General features: G+C 38.7%; 3 protein-coding genes across 5 annotated transcripts in view; 1 reads left to right on the top strand and 2 right to left on the bottom strand.

Moving 5' to 3' along the window:
* The window catches only part of LOC148877381 (calcium-transporting ATPase 10, plasma membrane-type-like), a 47,715-nt gene extending 39,784 nt beyond the window's left edge, over positions 1-7,931 (top strand). For both annotated transcript variants that reach the window (XM_088986041.1, XM_088986051.1), the window contains one exon: positions 7,483-7,931. In XM_088986041.1, coding sequence (XP_088842167.1) covers positions 7,483-7,731 — 249 coding nt within the window. In that variant the 3' untranslated portion in view covers positions 7,732-7,931. The remainder of the gene's footprint in view (positions 1-7,482) is intronic.
* Positions 7,932-10,015: 2,084 nt separating this feature from the next.
* On the bottom strand, positions 10,016-15,103 carry LOC148877380 (uncharacterized). The gene is made up of 5 exons (XM_088985975.1): positions 14,892-15,103; positions 13,871-14,472; positions 13,471-13,579; positions 10,901-12,210; positions 10,016-10,689 (listed from the first exon to the last, which is right to left on the bottom strand). Exons 1-4 carry the CDS (start codon positions 14,914-14,916, stop codon positions 11,705-11,707), a joined length of 1,242 nt encoding a protein of 413 aa, XP_088842101.1. The 5' UTR covers positions 14,917-15,103; the 3' UTR covers positions 10,016-10,689; positions 10,901-11,704.
* Positions 15,104-15,813: 710 nt separating this feature from the next.
* Positions 15,814-20,196, bottom strand: LOC148877379 (cyclin-D5-1-like). 2 transcript variants are annotated; one of them, XM_088985963.1, is made up of 7 exons: positions 19,431-20,196; positions 19,083-19,188; positions 17,110-17,397; positions 16,917-17,003; positions 16,488-16,779; positions 16,227-16,360; positions 15,814-16,137 (listed from the first exon to the last, which is right to left on the bottom strand). In XM_088985963.1, the coding sequence occupies exons 3-7, from the start codon at positions 17,374-17,376 to the stop codon at positions 15,913-15,915; spliced, it is 1,005 nt and encodes a 334-aa protein (XP_088842089.1). In that variant the 5' UTR covers positions 17,377-17,397; positions 19,083-19,188; positions 19,431-20,196; the 3' UTR covers positions 15,814-15,912. The 2 variants fall into 2 exon arrangements, with proteins under 2 accessions (XP_088842089.1, XP_088842083.1); XM_088985957.1 differs by lacking the exon at positions 19,083-19,188 and having other exon boundaries at positions 19,431-20,194.
* Between the last annotated feature and the right edge of the window lie 5,864 nt (positions 20,197-26,060).

The following is a 26,060-nucleotide window of genomic DNA, read 5'->3' as shown; positions in this document are numbered from 1 at the left end:
AGAAGGCCTCTTCTTTGCTTGTCTCCAAACTGATGCATTCTTTACAAAGCTAATGGAGATGATTGTTATTGCATACTAATCTCCTGTCCATTTGTTACAGGTATTTGGGAAAGGTTTTTGTCTTTGTTTGGGTACAGGTGGACCTTGCCTTTGGTGCTGAATAGGCTTTTTGACATGTTTATATGGCCCAAGAGAAGGGGGAGAGTTCTTCAGATATGTACTAGGGCAGCAATGGTTAGAGACTCAGAGGATTAAGGGCCTACTTCATTAAGCTGAGCCATCTGTTATTGTCACTGTCAATACTGGGACCATTCATATGGCTGTGAGCTTCTTGGCCATCTCAGATTCTCATGTGGAAATGATGCTGCCACAGTTGTCCAATCGGTGGGTTCTGGGCAATTTTAACAAGGCTGGATTTTAGTCAAGTCTGGAGTTTCACAACTACATCAGAGGTGGTTGTGCCAACACTGGACACGGAGGAGACACCATCATAGCTATCAATGACAAGGTAGTTTCCATAGCAACTAATTGAAGAGGTATCGATGGCAAGGGTTGGGATTATTCATCAATCGCATAGGGGCATCTGAAAATGCTGCCTTCGTTTACTATGCTGGCGTCATGGAGGAGGGAGACAAAAAGCTGTAGAATAGATCTGCTTGAACCCTAAACCTAAATGATGACCCTATTGATACCCTTGACCCAACTGACCCTAACTCTATGTGACCCAAATTGGTTACTTGACCAATATGGACTTGCCTGTTAAATGGTTGGATTTGGATGGGTCAAAAATTGCCATCCTTAGTTTTAAGATTTGAAGCAGAAAACAGCTGCTGGAAACAATGCTTTAAAGTGACAAATTGAGTCTTGCAAGTCTGGTCAAAGAGGGTACAATTGAAGGGAAGAGGTAATGTAGCTGGACTGTGTAAGCATAAGAATTGGAAGCCCAAAGTAGCAATAATAATAAAGTTGAGAAATAAAGAGAAGGTGGAGATTAGTGTGCATTAAGGGTTAGAATGCATAATCTCCACCAAATGATGGAATCTCTCCAACAACATAGCGGCAATATAGCATACAAGGAAGGGGTCTTATGGAACAGATATGTAGGTGAAAGAAGGATTGAAGGAAAGGTGATATGAGTTCATTATGGAACAAATATGTGGATTGAGAGAGAATTTTGGCAAGAGGAAACTAGCACAAGAAAAGGGAGAAATAATAATCTCATTGGTAGAGTGGGAAGTATTGTTTAGAAGGACCAAGGGGGATTGGGTATAGGAATTATCGAAAAGAAATATTAAGGCCTTGTTAAGGAAATGGTTATGTAGGTTGCCTATTGAGAGAAAGAAGTTGTGTCATAGAGTGGTGGTGACTATTCATGGGCCGATGACTAATGGGTGGGATGCTGGCTTATCCTCAAGGGCCTTGTCATTTCCTTGGAAGGGTATCCACAATATTATTTCCTTATTCTTTCCTCATTCCTAAATTCCATCATTTATGATGCTTGCTCTGGAAATAAAATCCTCTTGAGAAGACTTGTGGGCAGGGGAAGTCCCTCTTAAAAACCGTTTCTCCTTTTTTTTTTTTTTCAATCACTACCTTTAAAGAGGAGTCTATATCTAAGTTTGTTTTAATTTCATCTTTCACATGTTGGCTTGATTGGGATTTGGGTTTAAAAAGAGGTATTAGGGACTTACCCTATTGTCCTAAACTTGCTAAAATTCCCGGAAGGGGTTTAGTCTGATCCTCAAAACCCTAATGGTAGTATTTAGTCTTCTCATCCAACGAATTCTTTCTCATGTACCTTCCTTTGAGTTATTTGCCCTCCATCTACTTTGTGCAGGCCTTTCTTGTAAAAAAGATTTGGTGTACTCCTATTCCTTCCAGGATTAAACCTTTTTGTTGGGAGATGTTCTAAGAAGATCAATACAATGGATATTTTTAGAAGAGAACTAATTGGTGCATCATTTGCAAAGATAATGGTGAGACCTACCATTACTGATTTGTTGTTCATTTGTTATTTGTACTTGGTAATGGTTTCTCTCTTTATTTGGGTGCAAATAGATGCCTCGTTATGATGTGCCTAGCTCATTCATCTTGTCAACCTTTACATGGCCAAAGAAAAGCTGGAAAATAATGTGGAGAACTGGAGGTGCACTACTGCAGCAATTATTAGAACAATTTGGGAAGAAGGAAATACAAGAATCTTCAAGGAGCAAGAATGAAATAATGAGGCTGTAATTGAGTGCATTTCTGTAAGGGTAACCTTGACAATTTGGGACCATCTGGAACGGAAGGTGTCTGTAGAGATGAGGGAGGCCAAGTAAGGGCATTGTTCTTGGGTCCTATTGGAATTTGGGACTCTTTAAGAGCAGAACTACTGGCTCAGATGACAAAGGATATGAACCTTAACAAGTTAATTATTAAAGAGGATTCAAAGTGGTGATCAGTTGGATGAAGAACAATGAAAGAGTTTTGTGGTGCTACAAAAATGAAACTCGAAAGTTTAATGGTTGACAAGAAATTCTCGAATAGAAATTCAATGGGTACATAGGTCAGCTAATAGCATTAATGGTGCATTAACCAAACAAGGGGATACTAGAGAAGAATTGTATTAAGCAAAGTTGTAAAGTGTTGATGTAGTTGGGAGAGTGGTAGATGACCTAACCTCCCCTAGGGACATCTACGAGCTTTGTAACATTTTCTGTTTATAACTAAAAAATATGAGTTGTCAAAAAGAAGTATCTCACTGGCACTGACCAAAGCAAACGTCGACTTGTACAATCAATATACCAAAATATGGCACTTGCAATACTGTTTATAGGCCGCAGCATGGTTAGATAGACTTGAGGCTTCTTAGTTTTTCTTTTTATCAATAAAGAAGAATTTATTAATTCAAAAGATCAAAGCAATACAAGCTTCCCAAAGAGAGGCATGAGTTGCGTCCTCTCTAATAACAAATGTTAAAAAATAAAGCAAGTTACAAATGAGCCCAAAACAAATGGTCCCTATTTACCCCTTTCTTGGAAAACAATCAACCAAGGCATTAGCCGCCCTTCCTTGTATTCATATTCTATGTGCTATTGAATATCTTGATTCTTTCTATAGCACCAAATAATAGATTTTGAGTCTTTCAACCACCCCACCACTACTTTTGAGTCTCCTTCCATCAGTAGCAATTCCATACCAAGCTGATTTGCAATTTGAACTCCTTGAACATCTACTAGTAATTCAGCCCTTATAGAATCTCCAACTCCCAGCAGCAGACCTGAGTAAAAGGATAAAATATTCCCAACCTCATTTTTGAGGACCCCACCTATTCCTAACGGGCCTAGAATTAGATTACCAATACTACTTCCATCAAAGTTTAGCTTTACAAAGCTTTCAGGGGGAGGTGTCCAACTTTCCAAAATTCTATTATTCTCTGGAAGATCAACTTGCCACAAATTCCTCCACAAATCATCAAAGAAAAATTGACCGAATAGTTCTGAAGTTTTAACCATTGGATAGCCCTATTCATCACATGATCCTTTATCTCTTGTAGCCTTCTCTCTTCTTGGAAGATTCTTGCATTCCTTTCTTCCCATGTGGTCCACAATAAAGCTGGTCTATCACACGACATGAACCTTCCTTTTTTTAGGCCAAGCAAAGGTAGAACAATCAAATAGCATGCCCTCTAGTGGCATATTCCACCTGCACCCAAATAAAAAGAAAAGCCAAGCCCATGATTCTGTAGTAACAGAACAAGAGATTAGTAAATGGTAGGTATCCTCATTGTTAAACCTACAAAGAATATACTAATTAGGTATGATACACAGGAAATGTCATCTCTTTTTAAGTTATTAAAAGTGTTTACTTTCCCATAGAACACTTTCCAATAAAAAACACTAACTTTAGGAAGAACAAGCCTACAAATTTCCTTAACAGAGAAACACTGAGGAGTTTTTTTTGTTTTTTTTTTGATCAGTAGCAAGAAACTTTATTAATAATATGAAACTATGTGAAACTTTAAGTACAAAGGGGGGGAGGTAAAATGTCTTAACTCCCCACCAACAGAATACATTGGAAGAAAGTCAAAAGTTAGCCCAAAATATAGATTCCCTATTCACCCCTTGCTTGGCTAACCCATCAGCAAATGAGTTAGCAGTCCTCTTCATCCAGCTGTAATGCAACACAATATCCCTACTCAGCTATTTGAATTTTTTCTTCTCATTGTTATAACTCCACAAACCACTGTTTTCTTCCTTTAGCCACCTAATCAGCACCTCTCAAGGACCAAACATCTGATGTTCAAATCTCTTGCTCTTTGGATACCTTCCAGGGCTGCAAGAATCTTAGCCCTAAGAGAGTCTCCTTCTCCAATTGGGCCTGAGAGCATGGCAGTGATAACCCCATCCTTATTCTTGAACACTCAATCCCATAAGGCCCTGGATTCCTTAAGCAACTACCATCAAAATTCAGTTTTATGAACCTAGAGGGAGGAGGGGACCAAGAAGGACTACGAGCCCTCTTACATAGGGCAGAGCAAGCTATCTCTTTCCAATATCTTACCAAATCAGCCACAGAATAACCTGAGAATAGCTCCATAGTTTTCAGTCAGTGGGTACCCTTAAAAGTATTAGATCTAATAAGTTTTCTAGGGTTCTTTCCTTGTCTGAAAATATTCGTGAGTTTCTTTCTTCCCATAGGGACCACCACACTGCTGCCCTAATGCTTCTCCACATAATCTTCCCTCTCTTCTTCGGCCATCTGAAAAATGAAGAAGAGAACAAGCTTTGGACGCTCCCCGGGGGAATCCAAATACACCCAAAGAGGGAAAAAGCCCACTCCCATACTGTTTTAGCGACCGAACAAGTAACCATAAGGTGGTAATCAGTTTCTCCATCAGCTTTACAGAGAGTACACCTATTAGGAAGTAAACAAGAATTTGGTCTCTTTTTCTGAAATAGGTCATTTGTGTTAATTCTTTCCAAGAAAGTTTCCCAACACAAACTACCAACCCGAGGAGAACATTGAGGAGGAGATTGGCAAAGGAATTAAAAGAAAGAGAAACAAGAAAGACCCTTTGGAAAGTAGAGACCAAACCCTTTTGTCTGGTTTTGAGGGATCCACACAAACCTTACTAAGGGTACTCAACAAATTAGGCAAAGAACCAATCTCCTCATCTCTTAACCCTCTATGGAAACCAAAACCCGAGTTGGCTCCAAAGGATTTACCAAGGTGGAGATAAAATTGGACACGACCTCATTTTTATACAAAAAAGATGGAGTATAGGGAGGAAAAAGGGTCCTTTAAAGCACGATCCCCAATCCAATACCCTCCCAAAGCAGAACAAAATTCCTAGAACACACATCATACTTGACACACCTGAGAAACTGGGGAAGAATATTGTGAATTACCTTCCATGGTGTTACCAACATGGCCCGATGAGAAACACTGATATCCCAACCACTCTCTAAACAACCATGAATACTTGCCACCACTTCACTCCACAAACTTCCTCTTTCCAAAAGCCACCTCCACAACCATTTTCCTAATAATGCTGCATTCTTTTATACCGTATTTCCTATTTCTGAACCCCCTTTTTATTTTTGCACACAATCTCCCACTTAATTAGATGGTCCTTGCTTTCCCCTAGTTCCCAAAGAAAATCTCTCATAAGTTTCTCTAATTTCTTGGATTCTTTAGGTGGGATCCTGAAGACAAAGGGAAAGTAGGTTGGCAAATTGGCAAGAGTAGCCCTAATCAATGTGATACACCCTCCCAAGGAGATATAGTTCTTTTGGAAGGCCGGTCTCCCATTCACTTGAGATGGCGGTGGGAGATATGTTGGGTTCTGCAAGGCTGCAGGTGGAAGAAGAAGACTCTGGTTTGGTGGTTCAAGGAGGGACAAATGATTGTGAGAAGGGGTTGGGCGCTAGCCAACTCAACGGTTGGGGAAGAAAAGGGGAGGGTAGGTGGAAGGAAGAGAAAGTGGTCTATTGATTGTGGAGGGGGTGACAAGCAGGAGAGAGTTTATAATAGGAGACTAGTGGGTATTGCTATGGCTGCTGAAGATGAGAGAGGGGTTGAGGTAGGAGATTGGGAGAAGGGTCTAGAGGAAAAGAGTTGGGGCAGGAAGGAGGTGAAGAGGGGGAGTAAGGTAAAAGAAGAAACGGGTATATTCCGAAATGGAGAGGTGGAAATAAGCAAGTTGGTTGAGAGAGAGGTGAAAGTGGGGAAATCCCTGGGCCTGTTCTATTGGGGAGGGGAAGATTTTGCGAGGAAAACTTTTGAGCAAGTTAGAAAGGAAGAGAAAAACAAAAAAAAAAAAAGAAACAATTGAGAAGAATAGAGGTTGGGATGAAGAAGGGGGTGAGGACATGTGAGGAGTCTAAGTCTAAATTTGAAAAAGAACTAGGAAGAGGGGGTAAGGATGAGGGTGAGGATGGATCAAAGATAGGAGGGAAGGAAGAACAGTTTGGAGTGGCTTCTCTTTTTTCTACACTGGATTCTTTGGAATGGAATGGAAGAAATAGAAGATGTTTTGAAGATAAGTCAAAAGTTTTGAGGTGCTTGCAACCTGGTCGGAATATGGTGGTGGTTTGAGTATCGGTGCCTTTAGATTTGGATCAAAGTAGCTGATCAGATTTGGGGGAAATCTTTTGGAATGTCCTCGAAATTCAAGATTGTAATTTTGATCATTTCTCTGTTGTTTATGTTGCTCTTTTGTATTGACGAGGTGTAATCTTGTCACCTCTCGGATTGTATTTTCCTTTTTTGTTAATGAAAATTTTCCTTTTACTCTTCAAAAAAACTTTTTCTTCCACGAAGCTAATCTCTTCTCAAAATTTTCTACTACTGGGTTCCAAATACTTCTCAAAATGTTCCTAGGGTTGGCTCCTAATGGAAGGCCCAAATACTTCAAAGGCCAAGCAGAGATAGAAGACTTTAAAGAAGCTGCAATAGCCTCAGCTTTCCTATGCTCTATATTAGCACCTGCTATGCAGCTTTTGTCCAAGTTAATTTTTAGATTAGAAAGCCTTTCAAACCCACCTTATTAACTCTTTTAGATTCCCTACCTTTCTGACATATGCCCCTTAACAAAAAATAATATCTGCAAACTGAAACTGTGTAATTGGAAAATCAATTCTTCATAATCCCCAACTTCTTATCAAGTCCCACTTATTAGCAGACGAGATCAACCTACTAAACACGACGGTTACTTAACTGAACAGAAACGGTTACTTAACTTCTTACCAAGTCCCTGCTTAACACCCCTAGAAGCTGGGAAAAAGTCCACCACCACTCCACTAATCTCAGGACTGGTTGTTCAAAAGTTCAAAACTTTTACCATATGTCAGTCTTAAAAAGATATAAGTTGAAATGTTTACGGCAAATCCTGACTTATATGAATTGCTGTTCATAATTGTTCAAGTAATGAGTTTTCCATTTGTAACCATGCTGGATGTAACTTGAAATAGGGGCATCTTATTTTCGTTCTTACAGGTTTTCAATGAAATAAGTTCCAGGGAGATGGAGCAGATAAATGTTTTCAAAGGCATACTGAAGAACTATGTATTCGTGGCTGTACTCACCTGCACTGTTCTCTTTCAGATTATAATCATTGAGTTCCTTGGTACATTTGCAAATACATATCCGCTCACTCTACCACAGTGGTTCCTTAGTGTGTTCATTGGATTTCTTGGAATGTCAATTGCTGCTGTCGTTAAATTGATCCCTGTGGGATCTAAATAGGTATTCAAACCTTTTTTTTTTTTTCAACATCAGTTAGATTGAATTTTAAGAGTTGTATTAATGATAAGTTTACAGTTTATCTCCATAGTCCTGTAGGTGGTTGAGAAACAAGCTAGTTCTAATTTTTCTCGATCAAATTATTTCTCTTCTTGAGGATGTATTTTGACGATACATATACTATTATCCTTTTGGTGTGTAAATTTCAGATATCCACCAAATATTAGAAACCTTCGTTATAGTTGCTGTTCTAACTTATAAATACCAGGAGTTAGAACATCAGGAGTCGTTGAGCCACCAGATCTAAAAACGGTATAAAGATGCCATCTGTATTTTATCTTCATTTTTACAAGAGTTTCACTCATCTATTTTCCCTTTCATTCATGTTCCTACGGTCCAACTTCTCTTTCCACCCCTATTCCCTTGTGTACTTCTATTCACTCCAACTTAACCCAGCTTTCTTATAATGCACCTTGCCATGTATTCACTCCAACTTAACCCAGCTCTCTTATAATGCACTTTGCCATGTATTCACTCCAACTTAACCCAGCTCTCTTACTTAAGTGTGAGCTTTGAGGCGGTTTGAAGCATAAGCCTCGAATTAAAAATTTTAAAACTATGAAAAAGATAAATAATTGAAATTTTATATAATTATTTGTCACTTAGGAGTTATTTCACCAAGACTACAGCTCTAGATGGTAGATACCAATCCACCCTACGGATTTGATTCTCGAACCACACTTATAAAAGGTTCACATGCCAATGATCTAACTAGTCAAATAGGAGTAACGGTTGTGCCATTTAATGATCCTGTTTTGTATAATTCCAGTAGGAAGGGGACGAACTAGTCTTAAATTTGAAATAGGATATGCAGAAGAGGAATTATTTCACCAAGACTGTTGAGAGGTAAAAGTCGGAAACATTCAAATGAGAATAACAGAACGGATCTAGATTCAATATATCTGATGACGACATAGCAACATGTATCCAAGCAGTTCATCACAGCACTTACTATTCAAAAGTGAAACTAAAACAAAGCAGCACACCTACATTTCTGAGTCTCTAACCTCCCACATATCTGCTGCCCCACATAGTTGAGAGTTTGAGACAAAAAAAAAAAAAGAAAAAACCATGACTATTAGTTTTAACTTAAAGCTACCGCCTCATGTATATTGAGGCAAAAGACCAAACGCCTACGCCTCACTAAAGCTGAGGTTTACGCCCCTTTCTCTGAGACTGAGGCTGCTGAGGCCAGGTGAAATTTGGCCGCATCACCTTGTACGCCTCTCACCTCACCTCAGCCGCCTTTTAAAACCATGGCTACTAGTTTTAACTTTTAAGTGAAACATAAATGGACATTTTCCTATCCAATAACCATAATAGAGAAACACGAGACCGGGACTGGAAGTTTACTTTTAAATCCTTGCAGGTTTGGTCCGGAAATGCAGTAGGGAAGACGATTAAAAGCAATGTTGTATGACTGAGACCGGACTAGAAACCAGAATGTTCAACGGGTCATGGTTTTACCAGCTAACCAGGCGGTCAGCTGTTGAACATGTGAAAATCGTCATCCAACTGGAACACTGATTCCCAGTTTTCACGGTCCAATCCTCCAGTCTTAGTAAAGCAATAAAATACCGAGCGACTTCTCTCCCTCTCTCTCTCTGGTTGGGGAAAAGAGTTAATAGGTGCCACAAGCGTGGCGGTGGTGCAATTCCATTAGGTTAAAACATCTCAATGATGTTTAAATAACTACAATTGTAGAGTTGCAGTACGACATTGAGATGAAAGTGAGAGATCCGAACTCTCATCCTTTGTCAAGCTTCTAAGGTTACGTTCGGTTAAATTGTCCTCCAAATAATCACTGCTTGAAGAATTAAGTTTTGAGCAAAAAAATTAAGCTAAGCCATTTGTTTGCAGTGCAATTTCATCTGCACTAGTAGCACAAATGCATGAGAGTGCAAACAAGAAGATCGTAAATTACGATTTACTTTTAATTGCTTTGAATTTATTTTATTTTGCATCAGGTTTTGTTTTATTTACACTACAAACAAGCAAAGTAAAACAGTGTTTGCATGTAATTCATTTTTACTCCCATGCTTTTGCATCAATTCAGAGGAAATTGCATACAAAGCCTAAGGCCCTGTTGACTTCGTTTGTACTTAAATCTTAGGGAAATCTATGCTGCTGACATGATACCAAAACTGCTTTAATCAATCATCCCCCGGTGAATTTTGATAAATACCACCTAATTATGACATTATCCTATCCTTTTTGCTATCTATTGTTTTATATAATAATGTTAAAATAACATAAAATAATTGCAACATATTACAACAATTCTATAATATCATTAGAATTGCATTAGAAAACATTAAAAGAAATATCAAGCGGAGCCTAGATAGCTGTGTAACAAGCATGGAGAACTCCGGCCTTGACACTCAAGATGTCACCATTGCACTTTCGGGAGAGCATTATAGGAGGAACATTGTGAGGTTGAAGCAGTATACAGGATCCCTAAATGGAGGGTATATTTGAAAACTACTCTGTCAAGCACCAAATTATTAATCCAGCACTTGTTATTGCTTCCCAACTGCTACGTGCTTCTATTGCATATAGTCTTTTGGCCTGACAGACCTTCGGTTCCTACACTGCTTCAGAAAGCGGAGTTTTGAAGTCCAGAATGTTTTCCTGGATTCTTTATACAGGGTTGTCTTGGGATTTTACAGTGGCTGTACAAATAAATATTCCTTGGTGTTGTGTTTCGGTAGTGTGTAACATGCTTGTTTCACAAACCATGGTCTTGTGAGAGCCGGCCTGTATTTTTCCTTTGGTCTTTGAACAAATTCCGACATCTGAAAGGTGGAAACGAGGAATGAAACTGTGAAAGAAAGGGCCAAATAAGTTTGCAGTCTTTTTTGCAATCTTGAAAGGTCACTTTCAGCCTTTAAATTCAAACACCTGTTTTGAATATAGGGAGACCAAGTTCAAAGAGTTAGGTATTTTAGTCAGAAAAATTCTAGGATCTATAACTTACTCACACTTTTAGTAGTATAGATTAGACAGGCAAATAAGGTAACTTGAGTTAAGGCAATGAGAATTTACAAATAAAAAGAAAAGGCATGGGCCAAGGAGAAGGCCACCATTGGCATTGGTAAAGTGGAGCAGTTACCGTGGGAGAAACACTATTAAGCAACGCCAGCTAAATGATACTGAACTTCAGGTTGCTTCCTCCAGTGGATCCCAGTCGGCTGAACTTTCTCGTTTTTGCAACAATTTGAGTGACGAAGTTCTAAATGTTTGTAGGTGTATATCTTGTGATGGATGTATACTGAATATCTTGTAAATATCTTATATATGGGTCTCAAATCCTCCTTTTGATAGTAATACAATTTTACCTGACCTATTCAAAAATAGATACAAATAAACAGGGCTTTCCTTCTATATTTCATACTACGAGAACTTACTGATTAACAAACAGGGCTCCGTGAAGTTAGCATCTAATCTTCCGCCATGCACCCATCATCATCTTCATAAATATAATTCCTCCAAACAGGTTCAAGTAACCTCATTGTACTCTCTAATTGCTGCCTCTCATCCTCATTTATTCTCGGATTCCTAATGTAAGCATCTATTTGGGGGTAAAGCACTTTCAGACAAGCCAACATGAGCCCCAGTTCTTCCCACTCTCCATGGTCTATTCTGGCCAATTTAATACAAACAAAATGCACCAATCCCAGAACCAACCCAAAATCCTTCCTTTCAAGCCCAACTGCTGAACCAGTCAAGAATATAACCCCAACAGCATCTAGTACTTTTGGATTTTCTCTCATAAGTAGAGCTACCTTTTCCATTAGTATTTTGAAAACCCCAAAATCCTCTGGTTCATGAACTTTCAGTCTCATCTTGGTTAAAGTCAATTATTTCACAGAGCTCAACCTTACCCAAAATTGTGAACCATGATGGGAAACGGTGCTCAAATGTGATCAGATGCACTGGAGCAACCTCCTCCTTGTGGAGTCCTTATCATAACGTGGTCATATCCTAATGCTAATATTATATCAGGTATCCATGGCTTCACTGTAGAAACAAGGCGTGTTGCATGGCCCAAACCCACGTATGATTCAGTTGAGGCAATCAAATCAAACATGTTATTCACAAGACCAGAGACCTCCAGTGGTGGTGGTGAAGAGTCATTGCAATTTGTGAGAACTATATTTAGCAACCTTATTGCATAGGTGAAGGAACTCCCGAGGCAAGAGAACACTTCTTTCAACTCGTCTTCTTTGAATTGTAGATTATCATGGGAATGCTTCCTTAGAGTTGAGATGACATGTTGAACAAACACTGAAGTGAACCACAAGCACCTTTCTTGATTGTGAGAACCGACATGTATGGCCATGGCATCAACAATAGACTTGAGAACTGTGGTAACCATTTTCAACATATTTGATATCTTCCTTTGTTCGGATAAACTGGATCCTATGTTTAAGTTAAAGGAAAGAAATAAGATAATGAAGAAAGATAAGTATATACTTCTGAACAAAGGAAAACATCCAGTTGGGTACTTGGGTAGTGGAGATGTCCTTCACATACAGAGTGCTTCAGCACTCCCAACTGAACTTTACTGCAATAAACATTTTTTTCTAATTTGTGCTGAAAATAATACTGAGATTGAGGGTATGTATGCATCCAGTTGATATTGGATTGGGAGATACAAATAATGAATAAGGAAAAACTAATCACACTTGCTAGTCAAATCATTTAGTGAGGAAGTCAAAATGACCCAGGAATCACGCATGTGGCAATTTAGTTTGGCACCTAAAAGGACACCCCCGATCCCCCTTCTGGGCCCAATATAAGTTGACCCATGGAAGTTTCCTGGGTTGTTTTGGCTAGATAACAAGACAATCCAACTAAGAAATCTTCTCATTGTGTGTTTGGGTGTATGATATAAGAAAGGAAGGAGAAGGTATAGAAAGATAACTTATAGAATATGAAAATAGAGACTGCAGTAGAGAAACATAACAGAGTAACAGAAGAACAGATAGAGGAAGAGAAAGAGAAAAATAAATAAATAAATATCACACCTTTAGAAGAAAAGAGAGGATGCACCACAAAATATTCAAACTTCAAATTCATTTTCGCTCATTCAATCTATTCAAACTAAGGATTCCATCACTTTAATAGAGATAGGGTTTACTAGGCCTTAGTCTTGACCAAATAAAACTTCTAACAGAATTAGATATTCAATGAAAACACAAACTGTTATAAAACAAATTTAGAAACCAAAAACAAATAAAAAGCAACTCCCTAGATAAAATTAAAAAAAATTGGAAAAGATTCAATTCCCAACATAGCCCAACTCCTTATTGGTAAAATGGCCATAATTCTCTAAAAAATATGTAGGATTTATAAAAGCTTAACTTTCATTAAATAGATAACTATATAACCGTTTTAGATATGGTCAGGTGTAAGTAAGCTGCTAATCAATACTAATATATGGACTCATGAATTGCATGATAATATTTAATTTCCAGTGATGCTAGTAAGCTATGTACTCTTCATATGCATTCCATAATTGACATCCAAAATGTTAAAAGTATTGGTAACAAGAAACAGAAGCAATAACTGAGGTTGAAATATGAAAATTAAAATTCCAAAGTGCAATAGTGTAACGAAAATCCACATTTGATGATGTCTAAAGGGCATTCTTGGTTTAGCATTATATATGCCCATCACCTTTCTTAGAATTTAAAGGCAGTGAGCTAGTTTCTCCAATGGGCCTTGCATCAATTAGCTTCTCTGCACAATTGAGCAGATGATTCACCGACTGATCCAACTCTGTCATCTGAAAAAGAAAATAGCAGTTAGAATAATTTCTGGAAATGTAAGATAATGCTTTGGTCAGCATCAATCTGTGCTTGAAAAGACAGACTAAAGTCAAAAAGTCAAACCCAAAAGAAGGAAAGCAAGAATTACCAACTCTGACAAAATAGACACTATTTGGTTTTAACATTCAGATATTGTTTCTTTGATATTAATTAAAATAAAACATTAAGTAGACAATTGGCATTTAATAAAAATTGCTAGAAAATTTAATGCATTAAAAGAAAGAAAATGAAGTTAAGAAGAGCCATACCTCCGATGATGTAGTATCCAACCTGTTATTCTTGTTTTCATCAGGACTGGTTTTATTAGTTAAACCAATTTTTTGAAAAGTCATGTTCATGGCAAGAGCTGCGTATGCAAGAACTGGTGATGTTTCCAGGAAATCATAACACATGCATTGTTCAATAATAACCTCAGAGATGATCTTCAAAGCTGAAAATGCCAGTTCCAGTGTCTTGGACTTTAGCATGGCATTTTGTGTATCTACAGACATGAGCGAGTCTTTTATCTGCCATGTCACTCCCGCAGCAATAAGGCAATCTTCCTCAAAATTGGAAGTATCAGAACTAGAAGATTTTTTTCCGCTGGCGTTATTTGCTGAGGTTTTCACAGATAACTTAGTTTTTGCCTGTCTGGTAGATGGTACACTCTGAGAGGAGACTTTTCCAAATCTAATACGAAATCCAGAGGCAATATTTTGCAAAAGGCTGGTTAAGGATGCAAACATGTCATCAAATCTACCACAGGATAGCAACAGCTTGTGGACAGAACTCATCTCTGCCTGCCTTTCCACATTTTGGGATAAACCACTGCAATTCATGATAAGGTCCATGCATTCTTCAGAAAGGGTAGCTGGAAAATGTACAATGGCGGGTACGATTAGCGAGCTTGGCAATCCAAAATTTTTTTTTTTGTGGTACAAGTGTTTCCTAGCTTGCCTTGACAAACAGAGACCTTCCACCTCCAGCTTGGGATTTTTGAGGTTAAGGCTCCGTTTGCTTCAATGTGAAAAGGGTAAAATCATTTTCAAGGGGAAAATGTACTTTGTTTTTCTTGCCATTTACATAAAAAATAAATTAGATAAGGGAACACAAAGTCTACCCTCCAGAGTCCAGATACAAGAGTTTCCCACTCTCCAAACTTGACCCTACACAGCCCTTGTCTTAGAATTAACTTAATTATATTCAGTGCAATATTAACATAACTAACATGATAATTGACAGCACACCCTTTTAAGTTTTGAGCTTTTAGCTATCAACAACATTAACTACCTTTGGTTGGGTTGGACTTGGACATGTCTCGTGCAAGGCTTGGCTTTAATACGAATGAGAGGACGTTGAGTAGAAAAACAGGGTAATTAACTGAGTTGAGTTGAGTTGTTAATGTTACCCATGCCACCAGCAAAGCATTAGCCTGTTCCCACTTCCAAGGATGTATGACAACGTGATAAGGAAAAAAAAAGTTGGCAGTTGTCAGTGGACCATCCAATCAAAATATCCTTAATAAGCATCATCTCTCAAATGAAATTCCGGTACAGAAAGATTTTTTAGCTCATCACGTAATCATCTCTCAATGCACTGAGTTTCGTGACTCCAACACAGGCTAGTTAACAGTAAAAAGCAGGACACTCCCCCCAAAAGCCCCCCCCCCCCCCACCCCAACATTCAAACAAATCGAACGACATTCAGCTTTACATACTTTTTGATGGCCAACAAGCAACACAGATGCATCAAATCACACAAACAATTCCCTTCCCTTCCCCACCCCCCACCCCATCCCCAATCTCTCCTCATTGCTTTCATTTCAGCCTTTAGAAAGACATTGGAAGCATCCCAAGCCCCCTATAAGAAAGAAACGAATACAACAAATTGAATAAGTAGTAATGTAGTATAAAATGAAAACACCACTCTGAATAACTATCAACAATCTTCCATGGCTTTCTAGACTTCCTTCCCCTCCGCCTTCACTTCCCTCCTTGTATTGTAGCTTTCAGGCTTGCAGTAAGCTCTTCATGGTGGGGTAAAGTTTCATTTTGCTTTTTTTTTTCTTTCTTTTTCCCCTCTTTATTAAAACGCATGCTAGTTCATCTGTCGATCAGACTTTCTTGAGTATCATCGGAAAACAAAACCCATACTCAACTCCAAATCATATCTAGGAACTGGAGGGTAACACTCATTAGATCAGTAAATCAGATTGAAAAAATAATAATAATAATAATAAATTAAAAGAAAAACACAAAATCTTAGTAAAATGCACTCTCGAGATTGGCATTAGTCGTCAATTAGATTTGCCTTAGCGGAGTGGTTTCTCATTAGCTATGCCACAATTTTCATCACTGTCATTGAATGCAAGTCTTCTCCTCTTAGTGTCCACCGCAGAGGTTAAGGATGAATCCTCAACAACGTCTGTCGAAGTTGTATAAATTGAAGATATATCTAGAGAAATTACAAGCCTGGGTATTCTCAATTTCCCCATCTCTAAATCCTGCATTAGATTATAGCAGGAAAACACATGTTCCTGCAAACAAACATTTATCAAAATCCGATCTTTGTAAATTGTTTTTACAAGACTAATGAAACAGGAAAGGAAAAAGGAAAATAACTCACATTTTCAAGAGACCCACATGACGACACAGAACTCATCTTAAACTCTATTGTTTTTCTTGTTAATCTCTGATCCATTGCTGCCAACACTGCGGCAGCAGCAATTGCAGATGGGCGATGATCCATCAAATTCATCTCTGTATATAATAAACAAACAAATGAAAGGACAAATATACGAAAGCGAAGAAATAGTTCTCAGTCTATATCAAATACCTATCAATTTTTCTTTCCCTTTTTTAGGTAAAGATTTCCGCTCAAGATTACCTTTTATTATAGCGAGGACGAGTTCCACAGCTCTAGATACCAAGTGCTTTGGTCGATATTCCTCACAAAATTTGTTGATGAAGTAATGGAAATAAGCAAAAGGAGTGATTGAACCCATTCTCCATTCTAACGTATTCAGAACTAGAAGCTCCATTCTTTGAATGATCTTACTTTCGAAGTTGCGTTCTTCTACTCTAAACTCAGATAATGCCGGTACTTTGCATTCTTCCAATTTTGCGGCCAAAGATAAACACGCAACCGATAGTAATTGAATCGCCCAAGATTTCCCTCTCTATTATTAAAAAGAAAATGATCAATGAAAATCAACACCTAAAAGAACTAAAGAAGTAATAGTTAAACCCTCTTGTTGTTTATTTGCCATTTGAAAAGGAAAGTAAAGGGGAGGAAAAAGAAGAAAGATTTTCTTACATCAATGGTACGCCTTGAAAGAAACTGATCAAAGTAAGTGACGGATAAATAAGCTGTTTGGAAGCGAAATCCAAAGTATGCCCGAGTCTGAATCAAAAGCATCGGAACTCTCAGAAGCTGAACCAAATCCAAGATAAGAAAAAGGGGGAAAAAAAGAAAACAAAGCAAAATAGAGAAAAAGGTTGAAGCAAACTTTGAAAATCCATTGAATAGCATCCAAGCGAGCGCACTTGAGCCAGCTCTCGTTCATCATCGAATAGTCATTCGTAGATTCATGGCATTTGCTTCCAAAACTATTCTCTCTTTCAACCAACATTTCTATATATTCCTCTTCGGTTTCTGAATATGGGTAATTGTTTAAATTAAGAAATACGTCTTCGTATACCTCTCCATCCAAGCAACCTTCATTTTCTTGACAGAGAAGATTGGAGAGGGAAAATGAAGAGCCGGAGTCCTCCATTCATTTCTCGCTATCTTCTCTCTACATCCACACAGAAAAATCCATTATTTGAAGGCCAAATCCACTGTACAAGGAGACACGAAATCTAATTGACCGCTATTGTGACAGAACCAGAGAGAAATCTGGTCTTTGGTCGAAGCGATGATAGTTAGGGATGGTTTTAGTGCCGCCAAATTTAGCGGATGTGATAGTCTGATAGAGTAGCAATTTAAGTGCGTGACCTTTTTCTTTTTATTTTAGCGGTTACACAGTCACAAACGCACTCCCCTACTCTCTCTCTCTCTCTCTCTCGTGAGTCGTGACTCGTGACGAGATTTTGGTCTTCAAAGGGGATAGCGAGCTGGGGAGAGAGTACGTGTAGCATTGTACCTGGGCCAGTGGGCCTGTTATTACGGGATGAGCCATTGGAGTGGGCCTTAAGCCCTTATGACTAGCAGGCTGGCACTCCTAATTTCTATACAAGCGGAAATATTTCCGAAATAATAATACACATGATTTATTAACCAAGATAAATGGTAGTTACTAGTTAGTTATCTTATTCTTTGTTATAAAGAGACATAGAGACCCACCATATTTTTGTGTTTCCAAGTTTGCCCTTAGAACTTAGAATTAATTTCTTCTCTTCTGGTAGGAGTAACCGAATACATCTAAAACCAAGTTTGGTGAACAATAAGAAGCAATAATAACCAAGTTTGGTAGGAGTAGCCAAATACATATTAGATAATCAAAGTCAATATGCAAGTGTATGTTAGGTTCTGAGTATCTAGAAAATGGTTTACTTGCGTTGAAATGGGAGAGGGAAGGGGTTAGACACCCCTCTCTCGGGTCCAATAGGTAGGATCCACACGTGGCTTAAAACGATCATAAGCATAAAAAGCACAATTAATTATTCAAACCAATAGGATAATAATCATTAAACACATCAAACTATAAAAGCAATGTACATAGAAGAGAATTTTAACCATTTCTACTTATTTATTTATTATCTTTCTTTTTTAATTAATTTTTTCTACTATTATTTTTTGTTATCTTCTTATAGAACCCCATTATTATTATTATTATTATTATTATTATTAATTATTATTATTATTATTATTATTATTATTTTAATCTTTTATATTTCCATATGTTTTTATTTTTTATTTTTTCCCTTCATTCTTTTTATGACCTTTTTTATTGAAATTGTTTTTATTTTATTTTATTATTACCCCCACCCCCTTTGCAAATATATATTCTAATCTATCAAGCCAAAGTTTTGTTTGCCAAACTTTTTATTTTAATTCTCTCAATCAGCAAAAGACCTAATCCCTACTAGTGTCTTAGCTGTTCTTCTCTATTTTTTTTATTTAATTCTGTCTTACAATCATTTTTTATTTCTTTTACTGATATATCATTTATTCACTTAATCCTTATTTATCTGCTGAAACAGATCCCTATCCACCTAAGTTTTCAGATCAATCCGCCTTCAAAAAAAAGTTTTCAGATCAATCCCCTTCTCCGGTGTCCGAGCATCTACCAACTAAACATTCACCTCTGCAAACACAAATAACTACCGTCCCAAATAACTAACTAAATAAAACCTGAACTAAACAGCAATCACTTCATCAAATCAGAGATTCAAAAGCAATATCATCGGCAATATTCAGAAGTTGGTTCGAGAAGAAAGTAACGATCCAATCTCTAAGAAATAAAGGATAACTGAATACCTAGACTACACCCATCAACAACCGAAGAAAACGGCACGCTAATTGCAGTCTTGAATATGGCAAGCATAGCAATCAACAGATCGGGAAATCTATTCAGCATTGAATCCTGAACGATAGGATCAATTAGACATCCATATTATCAACAGTATCACCAAAGAAAGAAAACTGCGAACAGAGAGACTACGGCTGATCTGGGTTTCGAAGATCACATGTAAACCGACTCGGCATTGGCCTCCTTGCCGGCTCCGAGAACTTCCTCCTCCCCCCAGATCTTGATTAATCGAATGCAAACGGGAAAACAAATCCAGAAAACAAGATGAACAAAAAAATAGCAATCACAGTACTTACTCGGTTGGGATTTTGGCTCTGAACTTTGTCAAAGCTGCAAGAGAGAGAGTCAGCTGGCTATGCTTCGTTTGGGGTTGACTTCTCGAACGACAATGGTGACCGGCATTTTCGACCAGAAGCTTGGTGTGACGTTGCGGTCCTTTTGAGTGTTGGGTTTCACTTGAAGCTGAGAAGGGAAGGCCGTCGGAAATAGTAGATATGTTCGATCTTAGTCGGCGGTGACAATGGAGAACAGGGGACCTGTGACTAATTTTAGGAACCAAAATGGTGAAGGGAGCTGGTATGGTTGTCGGGGAATAGGAATGATTTGATAAGAGCAGTGAGAAGTCACCGAAAATCCAAGAGGAAATAGGGAAACATCCCCCCACCGTGAGACCTTTCTGCGACTGAGAACAAGAGAAGCCGATCTGGAAAAACACGCGAACAGGGAGAAAGAGAGGAAGAAGGAGAGGAGGAGGAGAGAGGGAAAGAGAGAAAGATAAGTGTGAGAGAACGAGAGGGAGAGAGGAGATTACCGCCGCTGCTGGAAGTTGCTGCGACGGCAGTGAGGTCTGAAAACAGGGGGAGGGGGGGAGGAGTTTGGACGCAAAACAAAAAAAAAAAAAATCAGCAAGAGGGAGAGAGGATGAGAGAAAAAGAGAGAGCAACGAGAGAAAAAAAAAATGCAGCCGGAGAAGGGAAATCTCAGCCTTGCTGCTGTGCGTCGAGTGGAGAGGTAGAAGATGAACAGTAATTTTCTCCTCTCCCCTTTGAATTCGTCTCTCTCAAAAGAAAGCTAGGATCGGCTTTATATTAACATACAGTGGTAATTTGGTAATTTTGGGGCAATTTGGTAATTTCGAAAAACCGTGGTATTTTTGTTTCAAACGGGTTAAGGGCGGCCGGACCGAGATTCTAATACAGTGGTGGGTGTTCTAGGTCAGAGATCAGAAGGTTGAAAAGGGTCTGAGTGTGTACTATGATTTTGCATGTGTGGGTTAATAGGATTAATCGAAACAGAATATTTTTTGAAGAATGGGCAAATAGGAGTATTTTTAGTTGAAATTTTACAACATGGGGTTCTCCGACATTATGAGCTGATTTGTAAGGTTGGATTGACCCAACATGATCCGGATTGGGCAGATCTGGAAAGTTGGTGGTTCAATTAATTTAGGGCTTCGAAATGGAATCTTGGTGAGATGAAGGGGCAAACAAAGGTATTTTAGGCTGAAATTTTACAGATAGGTATTTTAGGGTATCCGTGATCTAGTGGTAATGTCTGATTGGTTTAGAGGGTCAAGATCATAGGAATTTGGGTCAACAAGAGGATCTAGAATCTTGATTTGATTGAGGGGTAAACGGGAGGATCTTGGGTTAAGTTTATGGGCAGGTGTTTTGGTGTGTTTAGAGCACAATCATATGATCTGATTGGCTTAGATGTGTTTGGATTAAGGGGATCTAAGTTGTGGGTGTTTTAAACTAACGAGAGAAGTCAAAATGAAATTTTTGCTTGACGAGAGGGTAAAAAGAGAAATTTTGAGTTAATATTTGTCGGGTAGGTATTCTAGGAGGTCTTGAGTCTAATGGTGGCATCTGATTTAGTGGTTTAGGTGTTAATGGGGATTGATTGAGGCCATCGGATTGGTATTAGGTAGGTTTGCGGTGGATCTGAAGGCTTTTGAGGCTAAAAACTAGGTTTTGAGGTATTTCGAAGAGGTCGAATGGGCCTGATCAGGTTTTTGAGGTAAATTAGAGGTTCAGGCGATAGGCCGAGCAAAAATTGGGTGCTGACACAAGTGCATCTCCCTAACAAATACTTTAAGATGGGTATTGGTGTATATCGATATTTATATATTTTCCATTTTTTTATTTTATAAGAGGAATGGAATTTATCTTTTCATGGTTTAAAATGTTTTAAAACATTTATGTACCAATATATCCAAATATATCGTACAAATATAAATATTTCCATTTTTTTTCTTTTCCTTTTCCTTTTTTTTTTTTTTGAAATGTCTTGCTATTAGATGCATAAAATGGTGTAACTAAATTCATGTAATATCCTCAAAAATTGAGGACACACACACACACACACACACACACACACACACTAGCATTTACTTGGGGTGTTTGGCAAGTCTTTCTATCTGGTCTTGATGTTGTTCAAATTAAGGTGGATGATTAGCATATAAAAGTCATGTTGAGTTGGACAAGCCGAGTTGGATGTTTTGTGATGGACAGGTTACGCTAGATGAGTTGTGCTATGTGAGTTATGCTTGACAAGTTTTTCTATTTGGTCTTAATGTTTGATCAAATTGAGGTGGATGAGCAGTAAATAAGAATCATGTTGAACTAAACAAACCGAGTTGGATGTGTTGTGATGGGTGATTTATATTAGGTGAGTTGTGCAAGATAACCTAATGAGAGTCCAACGACTTGCAAAATCCGAAGTCAAAGGCCCCAAGGTGGTTCCCCATGGAGGAGCACTCCAATGCTAAAGTTAGTAAAAGTAGAGACAAGGTCGGATAGGCTAAGCTACTACTAAGGACAAGTTGGCCTTAGTCGAGCAAAGTTGAAAAAGCAAGAGAGTGAGAGGGATAGAATGTTGAGAGTGGAAGAAGAAAGTAGTACCTTGAGGGGAGTGGCTTTAAAAACTTGGGGAGAATGCAACAATGCTCCCTACTTGTTGGGATAGTGAAGTGCACCGAGGTGCCCTCTGTTTGAGGTTTTAGGGCAGCTCGACATTCTCTATCATAGGTAGTTGTGAAGGGCTAGACTTGTTACCACATACCCTTATCATATGGGGTTCTCGGTCCACTCTATGGCTATTGCTCCTCTCATGGTGGAAGTTCATACTTATGATGTGGTCAAGCCAACATTTGGACTACCTACCACTTTAGATTAAAGGTGGTAGGCCAACTAGTCGAGGGTATGGTCCCATCACCAGCCCCCTAGTTCTGTAGTCAAGGAGGGAGGTGTTTGGCTGCAATCAAATGGAAGAGCTCCTATTGTGCTCAGATGTAGAACTCGGTAGTGGCATTGGGGCTTGGTTGGTTCATACGCTATGTGGTCAGACCTAGTTCAGAGTAATGACAATGGTCTGTATGTGGTCAGACCAAGCTTACATGCGTGCAGAGTAGAACACTTGATTTGGACCATTGGCTGGCCATGATCTAGTCGTTGGTTGTCTCTATATAAATCAAGGGGGCAACCTCTACATGTATGAGGAGAGTTTTGTAATGGGCTTGGGTTTCCTTTGGACCAAGGTCATGTGTCCATGTAGGGGTGCAAATGGATCAGATCATGATCTGATTTGATCTAATCTAAAGTCCAATCCTATATTTTTAGATTTGAATATCCACGTTTCAGATTTTCGGATCTGATAATTGGATGCGATTAAAAATTGGGTTGAATTCGAATCGCCTCTATTAGATCCAATATATATGTTATGTATTTATTTATTTATATATACTATATATGTTGTTTATTTTTTATAAATATGTTATTTATATTGTATTTTTGTAAAATTTTTATATTATTTATTTTTTATAAAAAACATGTAGATATATTCATGAAAATAGTTGAAAAATACTTATATTTTTTGTTTTTATTTATTTAAATAGTTATTTTATTTTCCTTTTAATAAATTATTTAAAAAATAATAATTAAGAACAAATCAGTTTCAAATAGCCAACACCTTGATCAGATTTGAATTCAAATCAGTACTTATGAGATCTGCTCAGATCTTCAAATTGGACCAGATCGTACCTACAGTGTTTTCGAATCGGATTCAAATCCAATCCAATCCATTTGCATCTCTAGGTCCATGGTGAGGTGCACCACATCTTGCCCGTATAGCTAACGTCAAATTCCTTTAGGTATTCAGTTGGGATTCTTAGATTTTGAACCATCCTGGACATTCCAATCACTTTCCCTGTCCTTCACTACCTTCTCCACCTCAAGAACCACAATAGGGATATTACTATTTCTTGGATTAGCCAAACACATAGGTTCTTGTCGAGAACTTCTCCTCGGTTCATCACTAGAAGGTTGGATTTTCTTTATAAAGCACAAGGATGGGTGGCCTCTACAGCCTAAGTTGACCACACTAAGGACCAAGGTGAAGGCTCTGAAGGAAATGGAGCTAAGTAAGGAGGAGAGGGTGGCCTTGATATTGATAGTCGAGGAGGATATAAAGTTGTACACCTCCTCGACCATGTTAATTTGAGCTAGGTTGATGTTGCCCCCTAGCTAGTTGGTCCCTAAACTATGGAAGCCTGTATGTTTGGACCATTTTCTTTCTTCTTTTGTTTTCTTGCTTTTCCAAGTATTGACTATTCGTTCATGTCATGTAGGCACTGAGATGGGTGCCAAGTGAGGAGGCAGATAAAGCACTTTTAGGAGGTTACAATGAAGAAGGCTATGACTTTGGGCGTGGTCTTGCCCTCATGCCAATAACAGGCTGAGGAGTTGACCTCACGACCCTCAAAGAAGTCGAGGGTGCAAATTGAGGAGTAGCATTTGATGGGTCGATGTTGCTAGTCGATGACTTCGAGGAGTTTAGAGGGACAAACCTCAGGACAGGTTGAGGATGACATATACCAACTACAATGTACCATTCATTTTGGTGACACTTTGGAGATAGAGGGTGTGGCCAAGTAGATTGCCTAAGTCATACTACTCACGTAGGTTTGGATGGAGATGACGAGCTACATGATTGGTGCCTTGGAGAGCACAATGATTCATAGACCACGTAATAAGTACCTTGTCATATTGTTGCTAGCTCTTTTATCTTAGATTGGTATTGATGAAATGTTTTACAAAACGTTTGCACAGTGATGCAGGTGGTGAATAGGTTGCAGGGCATGTGAAAGTATGCAGAGCAAATAGAGACCGCCAAGGCGGGGCTCAAGGACAAGCTAGAGGCCGAAAAGGCACTTGAGGGTATGAAGGATGAGGTCAAGAAGATAAGTCATCAAGGTGCATGATATGAAGGGAAAGATGGCCTCACACAGGAAGTAGGCGAAGGATAATGACACCAGGGTGACTTGAGCAAAGGAGGAAGTGGTGGTTGAGTTCAAGGCCTTAGGTGAATTCAAGGCCATCATGGATGACTTTGGCACGGACTTACACCATTTCGGCTTTAACTAGTACAAGGGGAGGGTCATGTGGCTTTGCCTTGATATAGCTGAAGTCGTAGAGGAGCTCAGCCCTTTTGGCAGTGATGTGTTGGCCAAGGAAACTATGATGGTCGAGGCGGGAGTAGAGCCAATGTGGCTAGATAGGTGTACGATACTCAAGCAAATGTGGGTGATCCTCTAATTGAGCAATGAACCACTAGGATTCTTCCTTGGATATTCTTTGGTTGTTTTGATTCTCTTTTTCTTTATTTTATTTTATTTTATTTTTTGCTTAAGCTATAGAGCTTGGTATGCCGATCAGAAGCGATGTAAATACAATGCTCATTAATGGATAATCTTTTTGTTGCATCAATGATCTTAACTAGCATCCTTTTTCTCTCCCCCCTCTTTTTGTTTTCAACATGTTAAACCTCGACACATTGGACTATTTAATTACACACACATAATGCTTGGTCTCTATGATCCTATTGACTACTTGACTTTTGCTTATGTGATATGACGTGGCCTCAACTTTCATGAGACTGAGGTCTTCACTCATGAACTCGCTTGAGTGTGATTGAGTCTTCAGTTAATGGCTCAAATGTTACCTAATTTTCAATGGTTGAAGAACTTTCAAGCTCTCAATTAGTGGGATTAGTCTAAGCGAGAGCACTCGATTGTGTGATCATTTGTGAGCCCATCTAAGACTCCTCAACAGGTGGGCCATGGTCCTCAGCCAGCTTTACTCCCCAAGGCACTAGGCAAAGGGGCCAAAGTCACGGATACTCATCCATACAAGATTATGTGGACACCATGCAGGGCAGTCCATATTGGTTGTCCTCTTGCCATGGGTAGTAGGGGCATCATTCCCGTCGTGCCCAACCCAAGTTAGGCATTTTATATAGTAGGCCTAGGTTATTAGTGTTTGGCTAGGTCAATATGCTTAGTGCTCAATGTGTGTGGTGTCGTGGGTACTCAATAACATCAAGTATGATAAATGGATATATTATGAAAATTCATTTCATTGTTCATAAAGGGATTACACAAACTTCATTCATCGTTCAGCTTGGCACTGTTTATTGATAGTATATCCTTAGGTTAGTAGAATTCCAACTCAAGGAGTAGGGTTTTTATTGAGATCTTCTAACTAGTAGGAGCTTAGCCTGAGTGTCTCATTGATCCCATATGGTCCTTCCTAGTTTGGTCTAAGTTTTGCAAAGCATGGGATTTCTTATCTTGAATTGCTATGGGCCCTAACATTGTAGTACTTGGCCATCCTTTGATGATAAGGAACCATTCTAATCTAAACCCAATCTCGATCTTCTTCCAAGAGGTTGAGCTCGGCTCAAAGGTCTTCACTGTTGATGGACTCGTCATATAATTCAGTTTGAAGCATAGGGATTAGGGGATCCAACTTTTATTAGGATCACTACATCGACCCTAAAGGTGAAGATGAAGGGAGTATCTCTATTGTCAATTCTTGGGGTGGTTCAATATGCCCAGTGGACGCTGGGTAGCTCCTCAACCCATTTAC

This window comes from Nelumbo lutea, chromosome 1, assembly GCF_056320005.1.
Source record: "Nelumbo lutea isolate HS-2025 chromosome 1, American lotus-T2T, whole genome shotgun sequence".
Taxonomy (NCBI): domain Eukaryota; kingdom Viridiplantae; phylum Streptophyta; class Magnoliopsida; order Proteales; family Nelumbonaceae; genus Nelumbo; species Nelumbo lutea.
The sequence above is the reverse complement of the archived record's forward strand: the minus strand, read 5'-3'. Positions and strand labels throughout refer to the sequence as shown.

Excerpts from the sequence above, each read along its gene's own strand:
- LOC148877379 (XM_088985963.1), bottom strand. The coding sequence starts at position 17,376 with ATGGAGGACTCCGGCTCTTCATTTTCCCTCTCCAATCTTCTCTGTCAA. Across the intron at positions 17,004-17,109 it reads CTATTCAATGGATTTTCAAA|ACTCGGGCATACTTTGGATT; the intron begins GTTTGCTTCAAC and ends CTTTTGATTCAG. Across the intron at positions 16,361-16,487 it reads CGTCCTCGCTATAATAAAAG|AGATGAATTTGATGGATCAT; the intron begins GTAATCTTGAGC and ends TATTATATACAG.
- LOC148877380 (XM_088985975.1), bottom strand. The coding sequence starts at position 14,916 with ATGTCCAAGTCCAACCCAACCAAAG. Across the intron at positions 13,580-13,870 it reads TGGATACTACATCATCGGAG|ATGACAGAGTTGGATCAGTC; the intron begins GTATGGCTCTTC and ends TTTCTTTTTCAG. Across the intron at positions 12,211-13,470 it reads GCCTTTAAATTCTAAGAAAG|GATCCAGTTTATCCGAACAA; the intron begins GTGATGGGCATA and ends ACTTAAACATAG.